This window comes from Neovison vison, chromosome 1, assembly GCF_020171115.1.
Source record: "Neovison vison isolate M4711 chromosome 1, ASM_NN_V1, whole genome shotgun sequence".
Classification (NCBI taxonomy): domain Eukaryota; kingdom Metazoa; phylum Chordata; class Mammalia; order Carnivora; family Mustelidae; genus Neogale; species Neogale vison.
Window position 1 is genome coordinate 259,247,361 of NC_058091.1, and position 19,669 is coordinate 259,267,029.

At 45.5% G+C, this 19,669-nt stretch overlaps 1 protein-coding gene across 17 annotated transcripts in view; it reads right to left on the reverse strand.

Annotated features, from left to right (window-relative positions):
• TENM2 (teneurin transmembrane protein 2) overlaps positions 1-19,669 on the reverse strand; it is a 1,132,942-nt gene that overhangs the window by 112,117 nt on the left and 1,001,156 nt on the right. For all 17 annotated transcript variants that reach the window (XM_044229881.1, XM_044229874.1, XM_044229866.1 and 14 more), the window contains one exon: positions 913-1,059. In XM_044229881.1, coding sequence (XP_044085816.1) covers positions 913-1,059 — 147 coding nt within the window. The remainder of the gene's footprint in view (positions 1-912; positions 1,060-19,669) is intronic.

A 19,669-nucleotide genomic window follows, 5' to 3' on the forward strand; every position in this document is an offset into this window, starting at 1 on the left:
CCCATTTAGCCCCAGGATCTCAGCACTCCATCAGGGATAACACAGGAAAATCCAGTCCAGAGGTTCAGAACAGGGATCAGCAAATTTCCCATAAAGGGTCCGAGAGTAAATATTTTAGGCTTTACCAGCCATGTGGTCTGTGTCCATCCCCTCAATGCTGTCTTTGAGGGTGAAGCATACATTGACAGGCATTGTTATGGTCCAATAAAACTTTATATGTACACACTAAAATTTGAATCCCACTTTGCACATATCTTGAAATATTGTTCCTCTTTAGATCCCATCCCCCAAACTTTAGAAATGTAAAAACCATTTTGCTGCTCATGTAAAACCAGGCAGTGGGCTGGATGTGAGCAGCAGAGGTTATAGTTTGCCAGCCACGGGTCAGAACGCGGACTTTGGAGTCAGATCCGGGTCTGGGTTCCAATTTTACTATTGGTGGTTGACTTCTCTTAAAACAGTTACTTAACTGTGGTCTAAGCCTCAGTTTCCTCATTTACAAAGGAACATCTCAAAGTGTCGTAAGGATGAAGGGATTGCCTGAAATGTCTGAGTCTAGCGTGAAACACATACTGTGGCCATCACCATCCATTCATTTGTAACTCCCAGCCTCAAAGGCTCAGGCAGGAATGCGCACCCAAGGGCCAAGCCAGGGCCCAGCCACCTTTCTGGGGGTGGTGTGTACTTGAAAATCCAAAGCCCTCTTCAAACCCCAGTAGTCCCAGCCCTTGTCTCCAGGAGCCTCCCACTGGCCCAAAGATGCCCGTCCTCTGCGGCATTTACTTCAAAAGAAATGTTACAACAGCATTTGACAATAGTATGGGGGAGGTCTTTCAGGAAAAATGACTCATGACGGAAGGATACACAATGCTCTGCACTTGAGGGGCTGGGAATGAGAAGACGCTTGCTCACCTCCCTCATTATCCTTGTTATCAGCACAGGAGGTTTCCATGGCAACGTTGCATCCGGGCCCTCTCCAGCCGGTCTGGCAGACACACTGCCAGCTGTTCTGACCCAGTGTGCATCTCCCGTTGCCGTTGCACAAATCGGGGCAGCCATCTGGTTGGAGAAATGCAGAGGATGAGAAGGAGGGGCGCGAGGCCGCGCTGGGGCAGCAGGGGAGCCATGCAAAGGGGGAGCAAGGCCGCAGGGCAGCCACTGGGCCAGCCTCAGAGTGGGGCCCGTGCCTGCCTTCGAAAGAGTAGGGGAAGCAGGCAATACATGCAGTCGCAAGGCACATGGGGTCCCAGATGCAGGGGATCCCCAATGACACTGACCTGTGTGAAGGGGTCTGAGGCAACCTTCCCAAAGTGGGGAATATTCCAGAAAACTAAACCAGCTCTGAGATTACAAGCCTAGGTAGGCTGTAATTTCCAGCTAGTAGTTTAAGATTGAGGCTACCTCAAAAAAACACAAAAAAACAAAAAACAAAACCCCCTTTTTTCTTTCTTTCTTTCATTTTTCTTTCTTTCTTTTTTAGAAATACTTTCTGTGGAAGACAGGAAATTCCCTATCAACCCAGGATGGAGGCAAAGTGCCTTCCATCTTTCAGAATTTTAAGGATATATTTATATGTGATTATCACAAGCTTCTTAGGATGAAGAACAGGCTGGTTCTCCTGGGCTATTCTTGTATTTTTGTAATATTTAGTTTTAAGGGGCACTTGAAAATGTTGACTGTTTATCATTCAACCTATTTATAGCATAATTTGAAAATACTGCTGAGTCTAAAGGCCGTGGGAGGAGTAGGTACTTAGTGCCTTGAACAGGGAAAAGAGAAAAATGTGTATGTATATGAGGAATGAGGTGGCATTCAAGTAATTCTTACTTTGTGGTAAACTTTTCTTTCTTTCCTCTTTTTTGGGGGTGGGGAAAAGTATGAAATCAGCAGCCTGCCTAATTCCCTAATTGCTCCAGCACCTAAAACAACTGTGGCTACCACCTTTCTGACCTGAGTGGGGGGCCCAGAAACGTGGGTGTGGGAAGATGAGAAAGGGTGGCAAGGGGCGGGCCATTAAAGCAGGGTGGGACAGTCTCCCCAGCAGAGCCCCTGCCACCTTCTAGAAGATGCAGAGAGCAGCACAGAATCGGTAGGATGTTGCCACCCTCACAAAATCTACTTGCTGGCAAGAATTCCTGGATATGTTTTCATTTTTCCTTTAACAGCTTTATTGAGTCATAATTTATATACCATAAAATTCACCTGTGTTAAGTGCACAATTCAGTGACTTGTAGCAAATTTACAGAGTTGTGCAATCTAGGTGTGTTTTCTTACTTCATTTAAATAGACCCCAAATGACCACTAATGTCATTGTCCTCAGAAAGTATCTTCCCTGAATATCTACCTTTAATTCTGTCTCCCTCTCTGTCACCATGTCTATCTCCAGCTCTGTGTTTTTTTTTTAAAGGTTTTATTTATTTATTTGACAGACAGAGATCACAAGTAGGCAGAGAGGCAGGCAGAGAGAGAGGAGGAAGCAGGCTCCCTTCTGAGCAGAGAGCCCGATGCAGGACTCGAACTCAGGACCCTGAGCAGAAGGCAGAGGCTTTAACCCACTGAGTCACCCAGGCGCCCCACTCTGTGTATTTTTTTTAAACCACATGAAATGCAAGGTAGACTGGGTTGTGGTGGGGGGATGAAGAGCTTTGCAGTGAGGGAAGTCATTGATTTGAAACCATTCTGGCCCAAATCTTCTGCATCAAAAGCATGCATCTCCCCTTACTTCTCCCTCCCGTGTTCCAGAGGCCTTCGCCTGCCATCTTTCCTCTCTTCTCTTGAGTAACCCTCATGAGAATGCCAATAAACCCAATTTGTGCATGTGGCAGTGGTGGGAATTTTAAGGCCTCCTCCTCGGAAAAAAGGTCTGGAGGGTCTGAAAGTGAGTTGAAATGTATCTATAAATTTATGTATGGTATCTTACTTTTGAATGCTCGTTCCCTCCCATCCTTTCCAGAATGTGGTATGGGGTTAGGCCCTGAGAGAAGAGGGTGAGTGAAAGAGAAGTTCTCTGTGGGGAGATCTCTGTGAGGAAGCTGAGCTGTCTTGAGAGGAGAAAGCAGGAAACTGTTGCCAGAGAACCTGTTTTCTTTGGCTGCAGTAGGCCCAGCACTGAATCCAGGATGCAAACGAAGCCTAAGTGCTTGCGTTCCTCCACAAAGACGTGCTGGTATTCACACCTATCCTTACAGAGCCCAGAGGCCCAGATTCACATGTCTATTCCTTTCCTTACCAAGCTGGTCGCCCCCCCCCCCCGCCCCCGCCCGCTCTGGGCCCTGCCTGCAGAACCAGTGACATCCCTCTTGTTCAGACTGTGAGAATGTTCAGGGAGTAAAAGCCATCCCCAGTTTCAGAGAAATACCATAAAACATTTCTACAGGAGCAAAATGAGACTCGGTAGGAAAAACCCAAGGGACATTTCAGAGGTTCTCAAGGAAAAGAGTCTATCTCCAACCTCCAGCCACCTCCAGCTTTACAATCTTTACCAGAAGAGTTTTGGTTGAATGGGTCACACGGAACACTATGACAGACCCAGCAACATTCGCTCAGCATGCCGTCTATTATATGTGCTTTGTTATTCAGCCATTTTGAGGTCTCATGTTTGACTAAAATCATGCCCAAAGTCTCAACAGAAGCCTCATTGTGTAGGAAACCCACGTCTACTACATAAAATTTAAATTTGCAAAAAAACACTAGCACGTCAGTCAGAGATATGCACTCAAAATATCTGTGCTCTTAGACTGAAATGAAGCTTTTCCTCCCCCCTGCTCTTTCTCTCTTGATTTTTTTCTCCCCCCAACCAACTGAAGTGAGATAAACAGACCACAGTAGCAGGTTTTCTCCACATCATATGAGGAAGATGAAAACACGAACAGTGGGAAGCTGGCAAATCTCTGAGAAGTTTCGTGGTAGCTGGGAATTAATGGACAGGACTTTGCTTTTAGCTTGAAGAGGAAGAAAGTAGCCTTGGCAGGTGCATGGTGTTGCTAGGCAACCCCAAGCTGCCCCCAGCACAGGTTTGTTCTGCTGGTGGCCTTCTGAGGAGGTGATCTGTTGTGTTTGTAAAGTGCAAAGCCAGCTTCTGCTTAAGGAAAAGCAGAATGTAGGAAGTAATTAGTCTGGAGGGGAAATGGGCATCAGGGGGCAACTTTCTCTGGAGAGGATCCTATAACTTAAGTTGGATTGGACTGATGGACTCCTACCTGGGGATCCAAGAAGTCTCCTCTATGGAGTCTCCTGGATTTCAGGCTAGCACTGCTGATTTCCTTGAGTGTCCATCTCTGAGATCACTGATACAGAAAGTGATAAGGCACAGTTTCTGATTCTTTGCACAGCTAGATTGCTGGCTATCTGGAGACTTCAGGTTCTGCCGTGACTCTAGACTAGGGATTCTCAAATGAGTCTATTTATTTCCCTTTTCTTCTTCTGGAGGACGTTGTCAATTCTGGAGACATTTTTGAGGATAACAACTTGGGGACAATGGTACTGACATCATTTGCATAGAGGACAGGGGTACTGCTCAACCTCCCACAGTTGACTGGACAGTCCCCACATCAATGACATGGCCCCAAATATCAATAGTGCCAAGACTGAGAAATCCTGCTCTAGACCTGCTCAAACTTAATCCTGCTCAAACTCCATGGAACCGGAGAGTTCCTTGTTCGTTGTTGGATCGCAGAACCTGATATTGTGTCATGCACATTGTAGATACTTGAATAAATGTTCGGTCAGGTTGTGCTAGATCATTTCAGCCTGCCTTATCTATAAACGCTCCTGAGAGGCACGAGAAGATAGTGGGGCCTCCTTCTTAAAGATCAAAATAGAAACTTCAAAGGCATCAGCAATGTCTTGGGCTGGTTCTATCAGACTTCCAATGCCTTTTACAGGATGGAAATGGTATTAATTTCTAAGACTTCCACACTCAGAATTTCAACCACTTAAAAAAAAAATCCATCAACATAGTCACGAGGTAGGCAGGCTTTTTGCTTTGAAAAAAATTAGACCTGAAGGAGAAATTTGGGATTGAAAAAACCCAACCCAAACACACCCTTACATTCTGATGACTCCTGAGTTTTCATCTCCAGACCTCTGATGCCTAGACCTGGACTCCAACTTGCATCTCAATGTCTCCAACTGTTGGCTAACAAGCATCTTAGACTCAAGAGAATTTAGCCTTTTTACACCCTTTCCCCCCAAACTCTGATCCCTTGATCAAGGAATGGCACCTCGATGTACTTTAGTGCCCAAGACTAAAACTCTGGAGTCATTTTTAACACCCTCCCCTGCCCTCCACCAGCTCTCCCATGTCTTATATTTAGTCAACAAAAAATTCCTGCCTGATTTTTCTCTTAATGATAAGAAGTCCTATCTGTCCTTCCTCCTAAATATCTCTGGAATCTGTCCTCTGCTCCCACCCCCAGTGCCACTGCATTAACTCAAGTCTCCTCATCTTTCCCCTGGACTCTTGTGAAAGCCTCCTAACTGGCCTCCCTGCCTCCAGTCTTATAGCATCATCCATTTCTCTCCGCTCAAGACACTGCTCAAAACACTTCCACAAGTTTCCACTGGCCCCAGGGGAGACCCTGAAGTCCTTAATCTGGCTCACAGACCTTACATGAACTGGTTCTCATGTTAGCCCATCTCAGTACCACTTCAGGGTTTGGCGAGATCAAAGCTGTTTAGTCTTTCTTTTTCTCTTTCTTCATCGGCCTAACTTCAACACATTATTTAGATCCCCACTCAGAAGTCATCTCCAGGGAGCCTTTCCAAAACTCCCAGATCCAGGCTAGCTACACCTGTCATGTTGCCTTTATTCTATAGCATTCTACCCTACACTGCCCTACACTGCCCTACCCTATCCTGCCCTACCTTATTCTACCTTGCCCTATTCTGCCCTACCCTATCCTACCTTACCCTTTCATGTCCTATTCTATCTTAGCCTCACCTATCCTATCCTACCCTACCCTGGCCTACCCCACCCTATCCTAGCCTACCTTGTCCACTACAGTGTATCGCAGCTGTCTAACATCTTGCTAGTCCATGTAGCAGCCATTCCTTAAGACATTTTACTGTACCTGCTGGAAAATTATTGTAATAAATGTGCACATAATCAACTATAATTTGAATGGTGCCCCTAGAATTGTGCAGTGTACAAACTGAACAGCTGCCCTGGGCACTCCTGTTATGAAGTAAATCCATCAGGGCAGGTGCCGTGTCTATCTTGTTTACTCTCAGATTGCTAATAATAAATAGGGAAATGAACAAATGACTTCTGGCTGAACTCAAGGTCTCCAACATCTTTGGTAGGGGGGAAATGTGATCACCTCCAAGACTTTGTATACATTGAATTCCAAACAGTGAAAAAAAAAGCGAAAAACCAAACAACAACAACAATAATCCCTCCGATGATGCAGTTACCAGGTAGGCAGGCTTTTTGCCTTAACAAAAATTAGGCATGAGGAAAATAATGTCTAAAGCACAGTAAAAAGGGGAGCATAAATGCGCTTGAAGAAAGCTATAATTACCATAAAAGGCTTTTCTAAAAAAGCATCAAGGAATGTTCTGCCATGTGCAGCAATTTAGAGGTAGAAAGAAGTGGCTAATCGTGTATAAGGGGTGGAAGGGGTGCCTGGTGTATAAGGGGTATGGAAAGAGAAGTAGGATCTTAATATTCAACATCGAGCACACTTTCAAAAAGCACAGAGGACAATGCCCCACCCAGACAGAAGTGCAAATGAAAACACAAAAAAGGCTGCATATAAATGCAGACAGATGACAAAGAAAGCTGGAGAAAGGAGACATCCCTGCCCGGCCAGAGACACCTGGGGGAGCTATTTCATCCTGGACTAAATGCTGGTGGAAAGTCTTCTGTCCAGGGAAAACCTTACCCTGGTTTGGGGTCAGATACTTCTGGGATTAAAACCTAGATTGGCCCCTTGTGGTCTGTGTGACCTTGAGCTGGTAGTGTCACCTCCTCCTCCTGTCTGTACAGTTATATATATCTTACAAATTAATCTTATTTGCTGTCTTTCTCAATAGAACATAACCTGCAGGAAGGTTGGGATTTTTGTCTGGTTCATTGAAGCATCTTCAGTGTCTAGAAAAACAGTTGGCATATAACAGACACTCAGTAAATGTTTGTTGAATGAACAACTTAACAGAGATAATGATATTTTATACAGGTGCCAGAGGGGTTAAATGAAATGATAAAAGTAAAGATTTGAGCATAGAACTTGGTATGTTGTAAATGTAGATTGCGTACAGTTACAAACATTGTAATTAGTGGTAGGCTTTGCCCTGGGGCAGTCTTAGGTGCTGTTTTTCTACGTCTCCCTTCCAGATCAGGGAAAAAACCCTAGAAGCCTAACCTCTTTCAAGTTAAAAACAATCAGAAAAACAAAAACAAAACTCTGGTACCCTCAGTGTATGACTGCATCACATCCTAGGAAATCCTTATGCCCCCTATGACCGCCATCCAAGATGCTGGCAATGCCCAATTGGTCTGCATAAGTGAGGAGAAACCCACGGAAGCTAAGGGCAATTCCGAGGGCCAGGAGAGTTGAAAGTAGAAGAATTGGCGGCTCCTTCTCTTGGGCAGAATTGTACTTTTGCATGTTAGCTTCATTAGCGAAACTCTCTCCCACAACTCTTTTAACTCTCACTGTTTCCAGAGTGGGAGCTGTGCACTGTTGGACTTGAGAAGCAGATACACACTGGAAATATGGAATAGAGTTCTTCCATTGCATTCCAGAACTCTTCAGAATTGAAGACAGTTGAGGTACTGGGAACGGGGGGATCACTAGGGGTTCAGTGGCCATTTATACTAAACAGCAGTGGCAGACACTCAGAAAATTAATTTGGTGCTTCAAGACACTCTGGGGAAAGCTCCAACTAATTTTAGAAGACCGTCTGCCAAAGCAGCGTTTTGGTCCCTAGAAAACGGAAGGGCTTGTCTCTCTTGCTCACCTGGGCGAGGAGAAGGGAGCTGTGTAGGGACTCTGTGTCTAGGTACAAATTGGCATGGAAACTCAGCCACGAACCTGTGCTTGAATGGCTGCCCCTGCTTTGTTAGAAAAGACACGGAAAATCCAGAGGCAGATGTTTTCCTCGGTTTCAACAGCCTCTGTATATCATAAAGGGTTTGCATAGGGGAGAGCATGGAGGATGCTGGGTAGGGATGCCTGGGAAGGCCAGTGATCCTTTCCATGGTTCGCTGCTTATCTTTTGCTCCTAAGGCAGAAATCACAGCAACAGAAGCAGCAGAGCCTCCATGAGGTGATATAAATTTGGATCCAGCTGTCTATGCTACATGTTTCCTGGACGCACCTGGATTCTCACTGATCAGCATCATCTCTGTCTGCTCAGGAAAAGGAAGGCAGTAGGCTTAACCTTGGCCTCAGAGAAAATGGTGAACTTAAAAAAAAAAAAAGAGAGAGAGAGAGAGAGATTTTTTTTTTTTTTTTTTTTTTACTGTTTTGATGCTCTAAGTTCTTATTAACACATTTGTTTTTTTCAAAACAGTAGAAGATCATGGGGCGGGGCTGGGGGGAGGGAAGAAAACAGAGTTTAGGCAAGAGTAACTGGAGATAGCTCTTCTTGGGAGGCAGGAAGTTCATGTCAATTACTTAGTGAATTCCAGACTGAATCATTATTACCCAGTAGAACCAGGGTCTCACACAAGCCTGTGCTTCCCTGGGGGGGGGAGCCTGCTTCCTTCCTTGGAACGTCCCCTTTCTTTATTACACTTCTCTACCACGGGAAGATGTAGGGTACCAGTGCGGGGAAAATCTTACCATGTTCCTAAGGCAAACACCAACTGGTACCACATTGAAACCTGCTAAAAGTCCCTGCCGGGGGGTAGGAGGAGGGCAGGCTTTCTCCCTTGACTTAGATAGGAATGGTGCATCTTAGAGCGTGGCCCTGGGGCCAGAATGTCATCTGGGAACTTGTTAGAAATGCACATGCTGGGGTTCCATTTCAGATGTATGGATCAGAACCTCAGGGCGGGGGGGAGGTGGGTCCTGGAAATCTGCATTTTGACCAGCCCTCTGGGGAATTCAGATGTCTGCTCTGTTTGAGAACCACTACTTTGGTTTTAGTCTTGAACCCCTAAAAGGGCCTTGAATGCATTGTCTGCATTATCTGGCCCTGCCCATTTCTTCCTTTCAACTCATGTCACTCGAGGCTCTGCTCACTCAGGTTTAGTCGACCTGTCTTGTTGGGTTCTAGAATGGAGTCTGGATCTTCCTTTTGGGATTTTGCCCATCCCTGTCCCTAAACAACTCCCCACGCTCTGGCTAAAGCCATTCAGGCTGGGATTAGCCAGCACTTGCTCGGAAGGCCCTTTGACTTGCAGCCTGGGCTGCTCCCCTGGAGTGATGTCACGGTACCTCCCACTCCTCCTCCTGTAGTCCTCCTGCCTCCATTCTGACTCATCCTTTCTTTCTGAGCAGCAGGTCTCAACCCGGCTGCACCTTAGAACAGAATTGGCCAAGAGTTCTGATGCCAGGCTGCACCCCAATTAAATAAAAATCTCCAAGGAGGGGACTCAGGCATCAGTATTTTTATTTTTTGAGCTCCCCCAGGTGATTCCTGTGTGCAGCTGAGACTGAGAACCTGCAGTTTAACGCCCGTCATCCTGGGAGCCTCGGAACCTCCCCAGAGCAAAGACTCTGACTTGGCGGGGTATAGCTCTTTTCTTTTCTTTTTTTAAAGATTTTATTTATTTATCTGACAGAGAGAAATCACAAGTGGATGGAGAGGCAGGCAGAGAGAGAGAGAGGGAAGCAGGCTCCCTGCTGAGCAGAGAGCCCGATGCGGGACTCTATCCCAGGACCCTGAGATCATGACCTGAGCCGAAGGCAGCGGCCCAACCCACTGAGCCACCCAGGTGCCCCGGGTATAGCTCTTTTCCCAGTGCTCACCCCAGCGCCTAGCGTTGACGATATTTGTTGAGTGAATGCATCCATAAGCTGCCTGTGAGGTGTTTCTGCTGCTTCATTGTGCCCTCAATTCAGCAGCCAGGTAAAAAAAAAAGTAAACCTCCGTCGGGCCAGACCCCAAGCCCCTGGATGGATGGCACATCCCAAGCAAAAGAAAGAGCTGGTTGCAGTACAGGGTCCCAAACCAAGCGGACAACAGTGGCTGATGAGGAGTGCTGGGGTAGGTCTGTGCCTTTCAACTTGGAAGAAGCTGATACCTCCCGACTGAAAGAGACAGAATAGAGTACCCGGAGAGGTAGAAGAGAGCACGTTGGTAGATTAAGAGGGTGACAAGAGTCACACAAAGGCAGGGATGACAATAATAAGGAAGTCCAATGGTTTAATTTGGTTCTTGGAGGATAATCAAGTTGTTGTACCTCGTGTTGCTTATTCCCACAGCTGTCCAGCGAATAATGAATGTGGTACCTAGCCGGTATGGAAATAGGGACAAAGCGCGACTTTGATTTCTTATTTGTTATTTTTAACCATCCAATTTCTACACCCACTGAGCATCCTTATAGCCACAGGAGGGTCATAAAAATACAAATAACATCTAGGAGGCCTGTGGGCACGGACTCGTTACTTACTGCAGGGCTGACGGCTTTCTTTTAACTAGTGTAAAATCAGGCCGGTGATAAATCGCCATATATTTTGTTGTTGTTGCTGTTCGCAGCACAACTCTAGGAAATGTAAGGAAATCACTAAATGTTTGTTTCTAATAGATGTGAAAAGAGCTGGGCCAAGAACCTACCCCAGGACTATGGGTTTTAAATTCTGGATTTTAGGATGCTTTTAATACAAACACCTCTTGGCCTATACGATCTTAGGCAAAAATGATTAACTCCTTATTCCTTACTTTCTTCATCTGTAAAACCAGGGCAATAAAAGTACCTATTCCAGAGGGTTGTTGGGGTTTAAAAGAGAAAAAACCTATTGCATGCTTAGCATGATGTATAAATGCATGTAAATATATCTAGTAATATGTAAGATGTATAAATCCTAAGTAAATGCACATAGTAAATGTTTCAGAACTGAAAGTTATTATTATTGTTTAAAATAACATCAAATGCTGGCAGAAGGGTCTACGCAGCTGAGGGGAGTCTTTGCTCTGCACTTGGCGATGAGGAGGGACTGTATACTATGGCTGAAAACATGACTGTCAGTACAGCAAAGACCCCAGGAAGGTGCCCTCCAAAGACTGAAATGGAAATAAGGAAAATGAGGTAATTTCCTGAGAGTTCCATGAGTAAGATCAGCACATAATGGATGTGACATGTTACCTAAAAAAGTCCTCCTAAATCATAAGAGGCATGTGAGGTGCCCATGTAAACCAGGCTCAGAAAAGCATGTGAGCAGAAAGGGGTGCTCTGCCTGCGGTGTGGAGAGGGGGCCATCGAGGGGGCAGGGCAGAGGACTGGCTTGATCGGGCTTGAGCTTCTAAAGCTTTCCTTTGTGCTGGGAAAACAGACTGAGGTTGGGGCAAGGACAGGGCCCGGGAGGCTGTGCAGGAGGAGGTCACGGGGACGATCTTGGTAAACCATGGTGGCGGTTCGGGTGGTGTAGGCAGGTGCCCTGCTACCGGGACTCCCCGCGGCAGGGCCAGTCCTGTATGTGTTTAAGCTTCCCTACGCATCCCTCCAAAAGGAAAGGCTTGTGGCACAGACGCAGAGCAAAGGATAAAATACACTGTCCATAAATAGCACTCCGGTTGACACAAACTTCATTTGGGAATCGGCAAGTAACCAAGGTTGGAGAGGCTGGGTTTTGTGATGATTCTGCCTTTCCCTCTATGTTGCTTTTTCATATTAAAGGCAACGTGGTAGAAGCGAAAGGGAAGGGTACATGGGTGGAGGGGCGCTGAGAACTGCGGGTCACCCCGGCTCTCTCCCCAGGTTGAGGGCTGACAATGTAACATGGAACAGCTCCAGCAAAGGACCGCACTGACCTTCTTGATGTCGTGACCGGACACCAGAAGTTTGCATTAAGTCTGCCAGCATCATCTAGTTCTTCTAGGCAACAGAACTTCCTTGGGTCAGCCCTAAACGCCCTCCCAGGTTATTACTCCTGGACTTCAAAGCCTTTTGCAATCTGTTTATCCCTATAGGTCAGCTTGATGCATCTGAATTGTGGCACTCAAATATACTTCAAAAACTCCATCGGTGCATCTATGAACCATCTGTCCGTCCTCCCTCTATCTTCCGTCTATCCATCCATCGGTATACATAAATATACACATATATTTATATTCATTAATCTGTCAAGATTTCCTAACCAACAAATCCCTCCAAATCCTCTGAAAACTTGTTCTCAAAACACTATGTATTAGATGACCTCATACACTAGCTGTATTTTATCTTGTTTTATGTTACTTTTTGCCTGTACAGAGACAATAAAAACATTTCAATCTTTCCTTTGTTTCTTCACCCATTTTTCTTTCCTCTGGCTGAAATGGCAGCTCCCAGCAGCCCTGCCCTTGTTCATTAATCCAGCACCTTCTATCATTCACTCCTTCTCATCCTTGTGACCCACGTAACCCCGAGTTATGAACTTATCCTGTTCTTTGAAACTCTATCTGCATGTTTTGTTTTAGTCCTTTTCTTCACAGTGTTTAGCTGGTTAAGAACTTGAGGGAAGTCACTGGTTGTTACGAGGCCTTTATAAATTTCGTGATAAGTCTCGATCAGGGGGAGTATGAAGAATAAGGAGATGTTTGTTTTCTGAAAGCATATAGAATAGGAGTCAGAATCCCAACAATCTGGCCTGTGCTGTTCTCCAGTTTCGCATAATGAATGTGCCCTTAGGAAGGCGAGAGCTTTCTCTTCGAAATCCTCTCATTTACAGAGAAACAAAAATCCCTCCTTTCAAATATATTTTAAACATGCAAAACAGCAGTATGTTTCTGTTAAGTCACATTTTAGCTAAATGGATAATTGAATGGTGAATGGGAGCTGCTACTCAGCTGCTAACCTGCAGAGTTTACACACACACACACACACACACACTCCCAAATTGCAGCAGAGCAATCCCCAGGAGGCAGAAAGCATGACTGATTTTTCCAATAAAGCTGAAAAATCGATAATCCTTGTAGATGGAACGCTCGCATCTCTAACCACCTCAGAGTCTCATCTGCCTCTGCTGTCCCTCCCAAACAAGCTTCCGTCTTCACCCTGGTACCTGTCACCGATTCCATACTGCCAGGATTTACCCTGAGTTCTATTCCAGCTCTACTGAACGCACCTCTTAGAGAGGCCCTGCAGTGCATCTTGATTTAGAGATGCTTGGGTTTTATGTGACTCTGGGAAATGTTTAGCTTTTCCGGAGCTCCAGTATGTTCTGATGTATGGCCGTGCATGCCTGCATGATTAATGGCACAGGCAAGGACTTGAAGCCTTCAGAGGTCACCCTGTGTGTACTGAATAATACAACGTGATCCAGAAATACCCTTGGATGAGAATCCCGGCTCCTCACAGATTCAATGGCATTGCTTGCTTTCATTGACATTGCCTGAGCCTTGGCGCCTCTCACTGACCCCGCTTCTGAGGAAAGTCACCTCCCCCAGACAGACATTTCTGAGGAAAGTCACCTCCCCCAGACAGACATTTCTGAGATATAAAAGCAGAACCATTTGGGTTTGTTGGCTATTTCTCTCAACAGTGTCAGAGATACCAGGATGAGGAGGAAGGTTGGGAGCACGAGAGACGGATCTGCCAGACTCTGACAGGACTTCCGGGTTCAGGGGCTCCAGGCGCGGGCGTGAAGCAGATGAAGCTTCCATGCAAAATATGCTACGGTGTGCAAGGCTGTGGCTGAGAATTTAAATGCACCAAAGTCAAGAGATTCGAAATGATGGTTCCCACAGCAACTATAACTCAGTTCTCTGGTGAATATAAAATTAACTTTATTGCAAAACATGCTGTTCAATTTACGCCTTAATATAGTCGTGGCAGAGTTACAGTTGCTGTGAGAACGCTAACTCTGAATTGTTTTGAATAATTAATTTAATGAAAAGTTGGTAGAAATGTGAACTCTGATAGAAAGTCAACTTAAATTTAGAGAAGTTGGCCAATTATGCCTGTGCTGAGGAGAGATGATTCATTTTGGGAATCTGAAAGAACTTGGTGCACTCTTTGGCCTGGGGGTGCTGGAAAAGCAGAGAACCCCAAAGTATTACCAAGTGGGGGACAGCCCCCCAATCCCTGAAGAGACATTCTTGCAGGTGGTGGTGCCTTTACCAGGAAAGGAGGGTGCCCCTGGGTGCCCATACACTCTGATTTCATTGCTGGCCTCCAGAGAAAGCCTCTTGCCACAACTAGCTGGGATCAAAGTAGGCGATCAAAACAGTCTGTGGTAACACCTGGTTTCTGTCAAATAAACCGAGGGTTAGAGCTCACCTCCCCCTGGCACTGACAGTTCAGACTTACCCCAAGGGCTTTTCCTCTCTGAGCCAGTGTTCTCACCTGTACGATGATGGGGACCATTTCTACCTCACAAAACTGATGTGAGGATCAGGATATGAGAAAGTGTGTTAAGAACCGAGCACAGGGGCTGGCAAGTTTTACGGCTGGTATTCAGTAACTGCTAGCCGCTCTTATTTGAAGAGGGAGTTCAGCAGACGAGTGAATTCAAAACACAAGCAAAACCAGCTCTTCGGCCCATTATCGTCGTCTAAACGGATTTGGTACAGACTGAGAGCAGCCGGCAAGGGGGGCGAGAAAGACAGAGCCATGACTTGGCACAAAATTTCCTAAGCAGGAGTTTGTCTTTAGTAAAGATACTCGAGGCCACTTCTACTGAAGTTCTGGAAGCAAATCAATCTACTATCTCTTCTACCAGATGAATCTCTCACCCCTGGCCCATTATCTCCTTCCTCAGGAACCGAGAGAATCCGAATTCCTCTCCTCATCATGAAATTTTAAAACCACAGATACACTACAGATCTGCTTATTTGTTGCATAGATATCTGTGCTTTATGCATAAAAAGGGTAAGATTTCTCGACTTGCTCAAAGAACCCCTTGTCATTCTGTTTGTGGTGATCCTGTCCTCATTTCGGAATTGTGCACTGGACTATAGGCCAACGTGTCCCTTGTTCAAATCCTCATGCTCCAAAACTCCAGAAAACCCCTTCATTTACTTAGTTATTCCTTTCACTATTTCTTCCTCAAATCTAGCTCCTGACTTTTCACAAATGGGCTCTTTTGGAGCTAAAGAAACAGTACTTTTGAAGTTAACTCATGGTGGCTTCTCACTATCTGTCCCCACTGTTCTCTTCAGATATAATGTGGCTTCTCTTTTTCTTAACTTTTTTCAGGAGGGCCATGCCCAGGGAATCTCAAGCCAGCCAGTGCTTACTGAGCACCTGGTGTATTCCTGTTCCAAATCAGAGGGTAATTTAGGTTCCTTCTGGATACTATGTTTTGCTGTGGAATGCCAGGCTTGACCAAACCAGAGGGGTTGTCCCGGCCAGAGAGCATCTTTCTTGGGAGGCACTGTCAAGATTTTAACAGAAAGGGGCAAAGCCATAGCCTGGGAGGAAACACAAATTAAAAGGAAACCCCTGAGCAAAGTGCATTTCTAGCTTCAGAATCCACTCCCAGCTCGGCTCTAACTACTTTCTTTATGTATTAGCCTCATGTTTTCAGGGCCTCTATCTCCTTCCCCTCCAAGTCTTGGCTTGCGGCTTTTTACCTCACTGTGATCAGTATCATTCAGATTTTTTTTTTTTTAAGATTTTATCCATTTATTCAACAGAGATCACAAGTAGGCAGAGAGGCAGGCAGAGAGAGAGAGAGAGAGAGAGGAGAAAGCAGGCCTCCCTGACAGGCAGAGAGTCTGATGCGGGGCTTGATCCCAGGACCCTGAGATCATGACCTGAGCTGAAAGCAGAGGATTTAACCTACTGAGCCACCCAGGCACCCCAGTATCAGTCAGATTTTAATGTCTCCGGAAAGACATGATTTTATAGCACTGCAGTCTTTTGCTTTTACTGCTCAGAAAATATTGTGAAGTTGCACTCCTTAGTATAACCCCATCTCACTGGTGCTGGAAGCAGAAAGGTACATGTCAAAGTGGAGTTGTCCTAGCACGTGGAGGTCTGTCAGATGCCACTTTAAAGGGACTTCTTGGTTTGGCCAAGTACTTAACTAAACCTGGAACTTCACCGCGGCTTCGGTAACCTGTGCACGGCTGAGTGCTGAAACTCCAGGGGCTGATGTCCCTGCTGACCAGTGAGTCTGTTGGCTTGAGCATCCCTGAGTTGCACTGTTGACCTATAGGAGCCAATTAAACCCAAAGGCTGGCTCAGCCAGGTGAGCCTGAATGTGCTGACAGACCCACCATGAGGGTCTCCTGCATGGGCATTCTGTACACCATACAACAGGCTTTAATGGATTTGGCAGCACTGAGAATGCCTGTGGCTTCCCTATTTTGAACTTCTAGAATGTCACCCTGAGGCTACTATGATAAAGATGTCCCCTACATGGTGCACCTTCGACTCCCAAGAATGGATGTTTTTGTATGTATGTGAAAAATACAAATTATGATTTGTCTGTGTGATATTTTGAGAGACATCGTGAATGAAGGTAAAGAGAAGCCTTGGCTGACCTTTGGAAGCTTCCATTCTGAACAAATGAATAGCATGAGTTGATTTCTCCCAAGGCAGCACAAAAGCTACCTTTTTATATATTTGGTTATAAAGAAATACATCCCTGAGGATATAAAGAGATGGCTTTCTTAAGCTACATACTTGAAAAAATTTTCAGTATTGATTTTGATCTGTTGAGATGAGCTAAGACAGAATGGCTGATTCTAGATGCTTAATCAACTGCACTTCTGACTAAATCGAGAAGGGATTTCCAGTGCTCTTCTGTGGAATCCTTAAAGTTCCCAATGAAAAGGCAGTTTCATTGGACTCTGCTCTAAAGAAGAGTATCCTATTTGTGGGATCAGAGGGGAAGCTGATGGGTATGGCAGCCTTTGCTGTCCCAAGTGTCACTAAGTCTAGTCCCCTCTTTCACACATGCATTAGGACGGCCAGGTGTCGCTCTAGCTCTGCATCTGCCTCTGAAGGATGTCCATGGCATGCTCGCATGCAGAGAATGTGAATGGCTGTGGTAGAATATCATGATGGGAACCGTTCCCAGGAATCAGCCGTCTGATCTGAGACAATTTGGAAGGAAGAGCAAGGCAATCTAGAAAACGGGGATACTTGTCCTGGGAAAAAGACCAACGGTTTTACACTGCCATACTGGAGTTTTCTCTCTGGGTCATGCCTGCAAATCCCAAGGAACTCCCCTGAGTAGAGCAGGACAGAGAGCATATATGCCCATAAAGCAGAGGAGAAGGGGGGAGGACAGAGGGATGGTGCAGCAAAACCCTTGAACCCAGACTAGAGGGGAAATGACCGTGGTGGAGCTCTAATCACTGCTGGCCAATGGGAATTTCTTGGGTGTTCTACCCAAGGCAACTCAGAGAAGATCTTCGTTCTGGCCTTCCACTGCACTGCTCTGGCCCTTGTCCTGCCTTTCCATGACCACTCCTGTTAATCCACTGTGGCCAAGGAGAGGGCACCTATCCCAGCTCTGTAAGGGAAAGGCTTCTTCATAGCTGTAATTCTATCTGTTTAAGGAAGAGAAGGGAGATGGGACCCCAAGGGGCATGGATTAGATGGCCACTGTTAGTAAATGCAGATATCCAGAATCCTGCAGATACCCAGTCGGCGTTTCTAGGTCTTGAGCACTTGGCAAAGTAGAATTTCAGAGCATGGCATCACACCAAGGACCAATGCAGAGATGTGTTGTAATGGGTGCAGATGAACCATGCGGGACCTGCCGAGAAGTTAGATGGGCACACATACATGCATGCACGCACAGACGTGTACACACTCACACGCACGACAGGAATTAGTCACTGGCTCGGTTTGCTTGTATATATTGTTGAGATCTGGGGCTTAGCTGTCAGCTGGAGCAGATGGAAGGAAGATAAGCCAAAAAGGGCAGCAGAGGAGGCAGGAATGGGAAACCCTGCCTGCGCTTCATGAATGTGGTAATTTGCCAATTGTGTAGACCATGGATGTAGACCAAGGAGTCAACCTAGCTGTCTGTTTAAAATATTTAATGCTGCTCCCTGTGTGTCTTGGGGCAATAGCTACCTGCTTGCCTCACAGGCCTGTTGTGAGGTTGACGGAGGCAACACAAAGTCTTTTGAGCTCCTTGGAGAAAATTCAACTTGTAAGTGCAAAGAAGTTATCACCATCACACCCTGGCAATGAGACTCCTACCAGCAGAAACCAGTCACCAGTAGAGTTGGGCATCCAAAAAAAAAAAAAAAAAAAAAAAAGCCAAAGCTGTTCCAGTCTCAACCCAGACAAATGATGATGTTCCCTAACTCGATACTAATCTTGCCCTGGAGCTCAGTGTCAGCGGTCACAGATGGGTGACCCATGTGGCCTCCAGTCCTATTTGAACGGCTCGTAGACCATTTTCACACAGTTTGAATTGCTTGCCAACATTTGAAAACTGGGAGAGTATGCATAACAATCCTGATACCCGGCTTTGTACTGAAAAATCGGAAATTTTGGTCAAGCTAGGTTTGCATTTCTCTATGGCAATGTTCAGTGGGACACAGGCCATGTCTTCCCTCTATAGAAGGGGCGTACGCTCTCCAGTGTATCACCCCTCCCTACTGTCTTTGACCCTTTCCAGTGCCCTCATGGACATTGCTCCTGCCTCATCCACATAGGGGTGTTTGAGTCTACAACTCTTTCTACAGGTTCTTCCGTACCGTCCCTTCCCACAGTCAATGAAGACACTGAATTCATAGCGCTCTCATTATCTAGGCCACCTCCCCTAACAGAGGAAAGGCCTGCCCAATCACCTCCTGCCAAGCGGAGACAAAAAGAGAACTTGGTTTATCCCATTCCCTCCCTTGCCAGTAATTCCGTCTTAAACCTCAAGGTTTTCTTACTTAGAGATGTCCAAGCAATAATCCAACTAAATTAGATTATAAGCATCTGAAGGTTTTTGTAATAAATAAAAATATAGATATAGCTAAGAGAAGATGAGATTTAATTAATGAATGTTATTTAACAGAACAAGTTGTGCCATATACGAAGGATTAAAAGATAAAAAAGGATAGGAGGGAAAATCAAATTTTAATGATTTGATTAAATCAAATCTTCATTTGATTTAACCAAATTTCTTCCGCTGTTGAAAATATTAACACTTATGAAGGAGTCATTTGTGTGTATCCACACAGTTTGATACCTGACTGCTTTTTTAATGTAATTATATTGTGTTACAAATGAATTTAAACTGCCATTGGAAGTTTAAGGCTTCCATCCTTTCGTTGATCTTCTTGGGAAGCTGTTAGCAAGAAACAATGTCAAAAAAGAAACCAAAAATGATTGGCAGAAACACCGGGAAGGGTGCGTTTGTTAGAGAACAGCAAAGTCTCATGTGGGCAAGAAGACAGCTGAGGTCTTCAGTTCCTCAGACTGTCACCAGCCCCTGGGCCAACCACTTCTCTTTTACTCCTGCTACCCCCGGGGAGCCTTATGCTGCACTCAGCACAATTAGATGCTCAATAAATGTTTCATGAATGAATGAATGGACAGATGGATGAATGAATGAATATAGTTGTCACTGCTCAGCTGGAACCACATGGAGGAGGTGTGGACCTCACACATGCCATGGGA